The 9,899-nt window shown below is 44.1% G+C and overlaps 1 protein-coding gene across 1 annotated transcript; it reads left to right on the forward strand.

Annotated features, from left to right (window-relative positions):
- The first annotated feature begins 966 nt into the window (after positions 1-966).
- Positions 967-8,002, forward strand: gtf2a1 (general transcription factor IIA, 1). The gene is made up of 10 exons (XM_019858041.1): positions 967-1,209; positions 3,208-3,309; positions 3,481-3,673; positions 3,843-3,907; positions 4,278-4,353; positions 4,466-4,590; positions 4,778-4,882; positions 5,002-5,274; positions 5,377-5,466; positions 6,275-8,002. The coding sequence occupies exons 1-10, from the start codon at positions 1,180-1,182 to the stop codon at positions 6,380-6,382; spliced, it is 1,167 nt and encodes a 388-aa protein (XP_019713600.1). The 5' UTR covers positions 967-1,179; the 3' UTR covers positions 6,383-8,002.
- The last annotated feature ends 1,897 nt before the right edge of the window (positions 8,003-9,899 follow it).

Consider the following 9,899-nt stretch of genomic DNA (forward strand, 5'->3'; position numbering starts at 1 on the left):
CGTTTCTGGTATATATCATCCATAACCACACACAATGACCAGTGAGGCAAGTTTCCATGGAGACGGAAGCAGAGCTGCACTCTCGTCGGTTCTCATTTATTGCAAAGCTTCATCGTTACGGGAGAGAGCAGATCGGTGATCAGGACAAGTGCATATTTGATTAAATGCAGAGGACAAGGCTCACACCTCGCTGGTTGTGTGTGTGGGAACATAGTTACATTCTAAAGTGATTGGATTGGGGATTGTGCGTTTTGAGCGCTCATAAAGACCGCGTGCTGAGAGCACGCGTGAAATACGCGATATGGTGTGCGAGCAACCTCTTGTGGTAGTCTTGTGTCACCACACGAGACACTAAACTCCGCTCCTCGGTTTACGACGGAGTTGTTCCTGCTTTAGCGATGTAACTTTGAATCTGCACGCAAGTGCAGGGAATATGTGTATGCAGTATCAGTGTACATGTACACTGTTACGCATATGTATTTATATTTGTAGTTTAAGTCAGTGGTCTCAAACCTTTCACACTATGGTCCTGCCCAAATAAATAAATGAATAAATAAATCAATAACTTCGCTGTCCAAGTTCCACAGCCATGACTAACATTACGGTGGTGTAGTAGGCTTACGTGTTCAATAATAACAAAGCAGATATTTAATCCCTCAAAAGTGTATTGTAACATGTTGCAAAGTTTGAACATCAAAGAGGGACGAAAACGTGTATTTAAATGATTGTTGCTGACTAAGGATAGTGTCTTTTATACATGCACTCAAAATGTACGCAAAAAATATGTTTACACATACTTTATCATGTGGAGCTGAGGTGCCAAATTAGTTAAGTGGAACTATGGCAACGAGAACGCATAATTAAACTACATTTCCCAGCATGTCCTTTTACTGGCGTGTCGCTTCCGATTGAAATCTCGCGATATTGGCAGCTTGACCCTGCCCTATGTCTCGCGCACTCGCAGCTCCTTCGCTCAGTATATAAAGCAGAACAACGTCGGACGGTGGACGGCTGGGGATTCGCAGCCCGGGATTGTAAATAAGACCGCCAAAACTGTTTTATTTACAAAAGTGATGCCGGCTGTTTTAGAATACCGTTCCCAGTTGTTTTAAGTTTTTTGCTCATTTTTGGCTCTTTATTTCTCGCCCATTTCCGTGTGGTTTTTAGACTGCGCGTATAATGGCGAGCTCGGCTAACTCGAACCCAGTGGTAAGGATCAATCTCAAGGATTGTCAACGGGGAAAATGGGGGTAAAGTTAATGGAAAACTGAACACGTTTTTTAATCGAATCACATTAATTTAGCATTTCCACACACTCCAGCATATGGACAAATCAAACTAGGTTCAATCAATTGGATTGTTTGAAGTGTAGCCTTATTCCCAATCTTTTTAATGGTAAATATGTTAGAAAATGTGTTGCCACAAACGATGGTAATGACTCAAAACTCGAGTCGTATTTGACGAGTTGTGAATTGTTTGGCTCTTGTTATGTTGCCAGCTTCTATCTCACCCGTTGGCATTTTTAATGCTCGATGATCGACTTAATGGAAAGAGAAATCACCCACATCGTCTTCGTTTATGGCGTTTTGTGTAGTCGAGTGCAATTATTCGTCAACACGGGGTAATAAGCAGCGACAAAGGGAAAGGGCCGAGTTAACATTTTAAGACCTTAAATGTACGCAAAGCACCTTGCATAAAACACCGCGAACCAGTGTTGTTTCTTTGTGATGAAATAAGGTAGTCGAAAGTCGCGAGTGCAACGTTCCCTTGTGCCGCATCATATTTGTCCACCATTCCACGACTTGAAGGCAAAGAAGAAAAAGAAACACTTCCACTTATTTCAAACGCAAATATTCCAGCTCCCATCGATAATTCTACCCCGCTTTGTCCAAAATGACCACCTAAACGTTCGTCGAGCGACGACACGCTATAAAACGAGGACTTTGCGAGGCTATCAAGCTGCTCCGTAAAATGGCTTCCACGTCTTTGCTCACGTTCTCTGCTTCTGTCCCTCCTCCCTCGCTGCTGCCCGGTTTTATACCGCCATATTGGCTCTCTATATAGACTGGCCGGGATGGGAAGGTGCTACTCGACGTTACGTCACCGACTAAGCTTATAAACACCAGCAGACTGCTTTAAATAGTGGAGGAGCAGCCCGGGCCGAGGGGAAGGCGAGGAGAGTTCCGACGACGTCGGCACTGTGGACGTTCTCGTTTTTCACATCGCCTCGGTGGCACTCGAATCTGTTTTCACAAACGGAACGCGGCCATTCTACAGCTTTTGTTCACAATGCCTGTGTGCAAATCACTTTGTATTTTGAATGAACGTGCTACGGAGACGTTGGGCGTGTTCAGTTAGTTAAAGCTGACAAGCGATTTGGTTGTGTGGTTAGAACTCGCCACAAAGTGTATACTCGTCAACCTAATACACTGTAAAATCACATTCTTTGTAGATTTAGTTTGTTTTTTTTAAATTACAGGCGATATTTTCGAACGAACCGAAAATGCTTTGATCTGACCTTGTAATTTGTTCAACTGTTCAATGCTTCAGCAGTTTATGGAAAACGGCAGGTTGTACAGATATTGGAAGGGGAGACAAAATGTAATTTCACAATAGGTGCACTAATAAAGGTTATTTTTAAAAGTGTTAAAACAGTACACGGTTGGACATGTGCATTCCGAAGTTGACAGAAAGGTAAATGAAGTTCACCTGTAAAGGGACTTGTTATGAACATTTTATGTTCATCCTGAAATTTCACATAAAGCAAAATATTCAGAACTTTTTGTAATTAACACATAAAACTATTCAATCAATAGTTCTTTATTCTTATTGGGCAAGGTCACCGAGGTGTAACAATGACAGTGTTCAGAATATTGTTCTTTACAACTGAAAACTACAGCTAAAGTACGTCACATTTTGAGTTAATTTGGATCTTTACATTTGGTTTGGAGCCCAATTTTAATTGTAGCTGAGAATTTATGCCATTTTGCTTTTCTTACATTGCTTTGTTGAATGAAGTCAGAAAATCAGATTTGACAATGTACTTCAGTTGGTGCATATGTATTGAATCTGACTGGCTCCACCCAAAAATCCTCCTCATTCCCAGTTCTGCTCACTGAAAATTCTAAACACAGCTCTTTCAGTGGCTGTGATAGAGTATAATGGTGAGGTCGATGAGTGTGTGATTTTTGTTTTGCTTCCTTCCAGCCTAAACTGTACAAGACTGTGATTGAGGATGTCATCAGTGAGGTGCGAGAGTTATTCCTGGATGAGGGCGTGGATGAACAAGTCCTTCTGGAGCTGAAAACGGTAATAGTATTATTGCAACATGCTTGAACAACGGAGGAATTTACCCAAAAGTATATTCAAGAGTTAAAAAAAAAAGGGAAGACAGTCACAGTTTTAGTGATTTTATAAGTCGAGTATCCAACTCAAAATTTGACACATTGGGTGGTTTCTTCAAATAATTACTTTTTCCAGCTCTGGGAGAGCAAACTGTTGCAATCCAAGGCAGTGGATGGCTTCCATACTGAGGAACAGGCAGCCCTGCAGGCCGTGCACCAGCAGCAACAGCAACAGCAGCAACCATCGCAGCAGCAAATTCAACAAGGTCAGCAGGTGACACAGCCGGTACAGGCCCAGCAAGCCATCCTGCCTCCCCAGCAGCAACAAGGTTGGTTCAAAAGAATTCAGACGACGTTATTTCCTTAGATGACAAAGCGGAATACATGCGGCGTGACCGAATGAGTCTGATAGATAAAATTATTTGGGTTCTCAACTATTTGAAACTCTTGTGAAAATCTTCTGTACTGTATCGGATGATGGTGCGCTTTTCTCTGCAGCTCCCCAGCAGCAAGTCATTGTACCAGATTCCAAGATTCTACAGCATATGACGACAACGGGGATGGCAAGTAGTGAACGCACAAGTGAACATACCAGATGCCAGTGCTGCAATGGATTGTGTGTCTGCTCAGAACAAAATTTCACACCCTACCCTGTGCCCTCTTTACCTCACCGTGCCAGACAACTAAACTCGTTTGCTCACTCGTTACTAAGGGAGTGGTATGCATCTATGCGCTTGTTGTTTTTCACGTTTTAGCGCTGGTAAATGCACACAATTGAAGAGTGACAAGATGCTTTGTTGTGTTCTTTTTCGTATTCTGCCCGCGAATTGGAGATGAGAATCGATCCTGCTCAGCTAACATATTAGTTTGTCAAAATGTGATTTGTGGGGCTGCTTCTAACTGTCATATGTGCATGCTGTATTCGTCTGATAGAGTGCGGCAGCCACACAAGCTGCTCTTGCTCTGCCGACTGGGGTTACACCGTACCCACAGCTCATCACCAGTTCAGGTAAGTGCCCCACGTCACCTTTTCATGCGCTAAAAAGTCCCCGTAGAGCGCTACTAAACTGCGGACTGCATCATGAATCCTACGACCGCCTGGCGGCGTTGCGGTTCCTCAGGTCAGTTTGTGCAAGTTTTGCGCGCACCCAACGGGGCTCAGTACATCATCCAGCAGCCACCGCAGCCCATCCTTCTGCAGCAGCAGATGCAACCTGGCTCAGTGCAGGCTCCGGTCATACAGCAGGTACATATCTCACACTCGTGGCTCATTTATCCTCATTGAAGCAGCTTTGCTAGTGGCTACATCAAATGTATCGCCAACCCTTTTGGAAAGACTCCCTACTTGATGTGCCGGAGTTCTTGTGCTATTTCTCTGCGTGTGCAACTAAATTCTTGGATTGACTTGATTGCTCTGACTTGTTGGGTTGCAGGTTTTGGCTCCTCTACAAGGAGGCCTTCCTCAGCAAACAGGAGTCATCATCCAGCAGCCACAGCTCGTCTTAGCTCCAGGAAATAAAGTCCAAGGCAACACACAGGTCAGCATGCAAGCAGTGTGGGTTCTTCCATATGCCATCTCATGGCTTGGTGGATTTCAAAGGCTTGTCTTTTAATGCACCAAATACCAAATGCTCATCTCGTTTTCCTGTCTTGTCAGGTGACGCAGGCAGCCGCGATGGCGCCTCAGCCGGGTCAAGCGGCACAGGTGCAGCAAGTCCAGCAGGCCCAGGGTGCAGCGGTGCCACAGGCCCAGGTGCAGGCACAGGCTCAGCAGGCGGCCCCGGGTCAGCCTCAGCCTCCCATGATGCTACAGGTGGACGGCGCCGGAGACACCTCGTCAGATGAAGACGAGGATGATGAAGAGGAGTATGACGAGGATCTGGAAGAGGAGAAAGACAAGGACGGGGGAGAGGATGGGCAAGTGGAGGAGGTGAGCGGCGTCGTCCCTGTTGCCTTTTGAGTCGCTTGTGGTGTGGCGGTCCACTGCTAGTTGTTCATGTTTATTTATGTATCTTTTTTTTCTCCTTTTTAGGAGCCACTGAACAGCAGTGATGATGTCAGTGATGCCGAGGACCATGAGCTGTTTGACACGGAGAATGTAGTTGTGTGCCAGTATGACAAGGTGAGTCATCGGGGGTTAGAGTAGCCGGCATGCGAATGTCAAATAATTTGCACTGCCGGCCGCAATAGTCTGTCACATCTTATGGAGGTAAGTGTTGTGGAGTATGATTTGAAGTGAATGCAAACCCCTCAAAAATATATCTCTGAAACTTTTCTACGTTTTACAGAACGTGAGAGAATACATTTCATGAAAAGTGTCCAGGTCATGTAATCTGCAAGGTCAATTTCAAGGTTAATTTATAGGTCAAAAGGTAGAGGTACTAAAACAGGCAACAAAAAACTTGATTGCAGATCTGGAATCTTTCTTGAATTCCCTTTCCAACAATACTTGCAAGATATAAGGTTCAAAGGAAGGTGGCCACACCCCTTTTTGTCAAACATTAACATTCAGTGCGTTTTCGCCGCTGCATCCCTGCTTGGCTTGAGGTTCAGTGTTGTGCCATTACTCTTAATAAGTACATCAATAAAATCCAAATCCACTTGGTTAAATCCACGGGGCAATTTGGCAGGGAATGACGACCCTGAACACGGCATTGATTAAAGCTCGAAGGCTTTGTGATCAAGCTCCTGAGCTGCGTGCTACTGTGTTGCTGTATTGCTTCAACTACTACGCAAGGTTTTGCTTTTTTTTTTTTTTTAAATCCCACAATCATGGCACCAAATTGTTTTTATTAACTGGCTGGCAATTGGTCGGCAGATGGGGAACAGGGCAGCTCCTCCAGTCACCTTTTATGTGACACCCGGTAAACCCCAACGACGTCCCCCTCGCGCTCTCGACACTCATCAGCCTCTCCCGACTTACTTTGCAGATTCACAGAAGTAAGAACAAATGGAAATTTCATCTGAAGGACGGGATCATGAATTTGAACGGGAGGGATTACGTTTTCTCCAAAGCCATCGGGGATGCCGAATGGTGAAGGCCGGAAGACAAGGCCGAGCGACAGGAGCAGGAACTCTGTTACTCCTCCTATCCACTTTATGGACAATATCAATATCCTTCCATATCCCGTGACTGGATTTGATTGCAGGAAGCGTGTAGAGTTGTGAAGAATCCGAAAAAGGAACGCAAGATCCTTGACTACAAGCCGGATGTCACTGGTCGCACTCGGCAAGCGAGCCCCGCGGGATGAGAAACCGACAGCGAAAGGGAACGTTTGCCCTCCTTTTTGTTTCTCAGCCTTTTCCATTTTTCCACGAGTGAATCCCCACACATTTCACATGATGCAGGTGTCGGAGGACCAGAGTGTGCTGACGTTGAAAGTGTGTCGATGCGCTGCGAGTTGATCGGCTGCTTATGCTCGTCAGCACTTAAGTCCAAATTTAAGATTGTTGCCTTCACATCTGCCAGAATTAACTTCTGGCCTCACTTTTCTTTCTAGCCATCCCTGGAATTTCAGTCCCAAGGCCTGTTTCTGAAAAAGGTACTCGGAGTTAAGAGCGTCGCCTGGTAATTGTTTTAAAGTTTCTTTTAAATTGAAGGGTTATAACAAAGAAGGTAAAATAACTTAAAAGTTAAATAATTTATAGCTGTAAAAAGACATTATTTTAAATCTAACAAGTTATAATTCCAAATATTTTTGTTTTTGGCCCTTTTTTTTTTTTGTGTGTGTGTAGCGTCATTCCATGAAGTAAAATCGAAGCAGAGCCATGGCTGGAGTATTTGCATCTGCCCTGTTTCTTAAATTGAATTCTCTGCAGCCTTCAGTTTATTGATAAGCGCGTGTATGCTTAAAGCAGGCGAGCACGACTGTATGTGCGCGCGTTTGTCAATCGCATCACCGAGCACCGCTTAAACCTCCCAAAACGCAGTCTGTCACCTTTAGCTCATCAGTGACGCGGTTTTCTATTTATTTCATGAAAGTAGAAGCTTCTTTTTTTTTCCTGATCTGCACCAAACTGTGCTCTTACAATCAAATAAGTGTTCCTTTTTTTTCTGTTGGCTGAACAAAGCTTGTGTAACATTGTTCCCAGTCTTGGATGTCCTTTTGTGCTTTCGTCTTTTGACTTTTAAGCCGGCATGTTTTCATCTGAGGAGTTCAAATTTGGTGAGGAACGAGGGGAGTTTATCAAAAAAATGTTTTTAGTGAGCTGTTGCGGAAATTTGATAAAATACGTGTTTTTTTTTTTTTGGTGTTTTTTTTTTTTTTGAGGGGGGGGCTTGTGAGTCAAATGGCTGGTTCGTGGGCTCCCTGCATTTATATTGTGAATACACATCAACCTTAAAAAGGAGCAAGACAATGTTCTTTATGTTCATGTGAGCAACCTTGATGTCTGTCGGCATTAAAGCAGTCAAACAAAAGTTTGTGGCGGAAATTCAAGTAATAGATTTTATTCAGTAGCTCGATGTGGATTATGGCGAGTCATGGCCGTTCCCACATACTGTACTTCAATGTTGAGTGTGCCTTTTTGATTTGTACTCCTGCTTTTCGTGTACTTCCCCAAAAAGGGTGTCTTGAGAAATGTTCTCACCTTTGCTCTGTTGTGACTTCGAATAGCTGTTCAAATGTATTGTTCAATAAAACATTTTATAAATGACATTTGGAAGCAAACACAGAAACCTGTACTTTTGAGTGTGAACATGTTTCAAAATTACATTTTGAGGTGCGCGCGTAGACTAATCTTAGTAGCCCATGTTTTTGCCAGTATTTATGTTAGTATACCGTAGTACTAGTGAAAGTTTTCTAAAAGGCTGGACCCATTTATATTCCGAATGGAATTCCACACACAATCGGTTGAAATCTATCTCAGCATCTTTTGCATGCAATTGAAATGTTTCCTCCTAATTCCCAACCCATAAATCCCTTGCGTGTTTCCTTGTGGGTAATCATTGCCTGAAGGTGTGCTGCTGTCTGGGATGACAGCTGAATCGGGAACTACAGTCCTTGCTTTTGAATATGGCTTGAGGTTGGCTGTCACTTCTCCACTGTATCATGGCTTGTATCACAAAGGCTTTTTATTCAGGCCTGCTAAGGGAAGAATGTCTGAAGAATGCTTGTGATGAAGTGGGTCCTTGTGTTGTGGCCGCGTAAGAGTCTGAACGGCTGGTCTTAGAAAGAGGCCTCATTGATATCCATTTTTTGTTTTTCTTTATGCTTACCTGGCTCACCGCAGTCTCACCTGGCCGGTCTGGTCGGGCCTCACTTTATGAACAGAGCTCCATATATAAACTTTTTGACCGCCAGGCATAACAGTAGATAAAAAAAAAAAAAAAAAAAAAAGCTTTCCTCCTCGTCATCCAAAGGCTTTGACTGATATCCACTTTGTGGTTTGCTGGAGCAGCTCTTCCACTTTTGAGAGGTTTCGATGCAAAAGGCGGCAACTTGACCCCGCAAGAGTGCCGTCCATGCCTACTGGCCCGTGGAGTAGTGCAGGCAATGACGTCATAAATACGGGGGGATTTTATGTTCCCAGGAACAAGAGCTTGATGGCTAGTTAAAAATCACAACCGCTTTTTGAGCCATCAAGGCCCAGAGTAAATCTCCCAAATGCTGATTGGTTTGAAAGCACTCCAATTTCTCTCTGCAGCAACATAATCTCGGTGTCAGAGGAGCAACATAGTCCAGTTCTGATCCAATCATTTGAAGGAGAGTCTCGGGTATACTTAGAAAATCAGAGAGGCAGACGAGAGGAAGTCAAAGTGAAAATAAATCCAGTTATTATTAGGAGGGTATTTGAGTCTGGTTTGTTCGCAGGATTACGTTAAAAAAAAAAAAAGAAACCCCAAAACATGCAATTGATTTCCATCATTAACCAACGAAGAACCTCCTGAGCTTTGCTGAGGTTAAAATCTGGATAACACATCCACACACATGCAAGGCTCACCCCTTGGCGATGGTGCCTTTACCTTTTGATGAGGTTCGAGGAATTGTTCACAATGTTTTGTTACAGTCTGCTGGCATGGTGGTCAAGCGGGGCAATGGCCACCAGCAGCGCGTATGACTGCAGCCACCGACGGAGTCACGTTTTTTCCGACCATTTAGCTAACAATTGGGCAGCACCTCTGCCTCACTGTCGAGAGGTCGCCTGAGTTTGTATCCCCGTCGTGCAGGCTCTTTCTCTGCGCAGTTTGGATGTTCTCCCTGCGCTTACATAACACTCCCCTTTTATTAGGTGTGGATGTGAGTGTCAACGGTTGTCTGCATGTGCCCTGCCATTGACTGGTGTTCCGCAACTCTTGCCCAAAATCAACTGGGATAGACTCCAGCTCACCCGCGATCCGAATGAAGACAAGCGATTGAAAATTGATGGATGGATGCTCAGCCATGGCAGAGTTTTGCCTCCTAACCAGTGCCAAGTTACTCTAAAGGTGTGCACAACACTTGCAGCAAAACGAACTCACACTGTGAGATTCACTGGTCAATATCTTTGTGAATCATTGAAATTTCATAAATATCTGGATTGATTTACCTTTCTGGGAAAGCTGAAAAGAAATGC

Source organism: Hippocampus comes, unplaced genomic scaffold, assembly GCF_001891065.2.
Source record: "Hippocampus comes isolate QL1 unplaced genomic scaffold, H_comes_QL1_v1.1 scaffold339, whole genome shotgun sequence".
NCBI classification, from domain to species: domain Eukaryota; kingdom Metazoa; phylum Chordata; class Actinopteri; order Syngnathiformes; family Syngnathidae; genus Hippocampus; species Hippocampus comes.

Bases quoted from the DNA above. Each gene is read 5' to 3' on its own strand.
- gtf2a1 (XM_019858041.1), top strand. From the start codon at position 1,180: ATGGCGAGCTCGGCTAACTCGAACCCAGTG. The intron at 1,210-3,207 runs GTAAGGATCAAT...GCTTCCTTCCAG, and splicing joins CGGCTAACTCGAACCCAGTG to CCTAAACTGTACAAGACTGT. The intron at 4,354-4,465 runs GTAAGTGCCCCA...GCGGTTCCTCAG, and splicing joins ACAGCTCATCACCAGTTCAG to GTCAGTTTGTGCAAGTTTTG.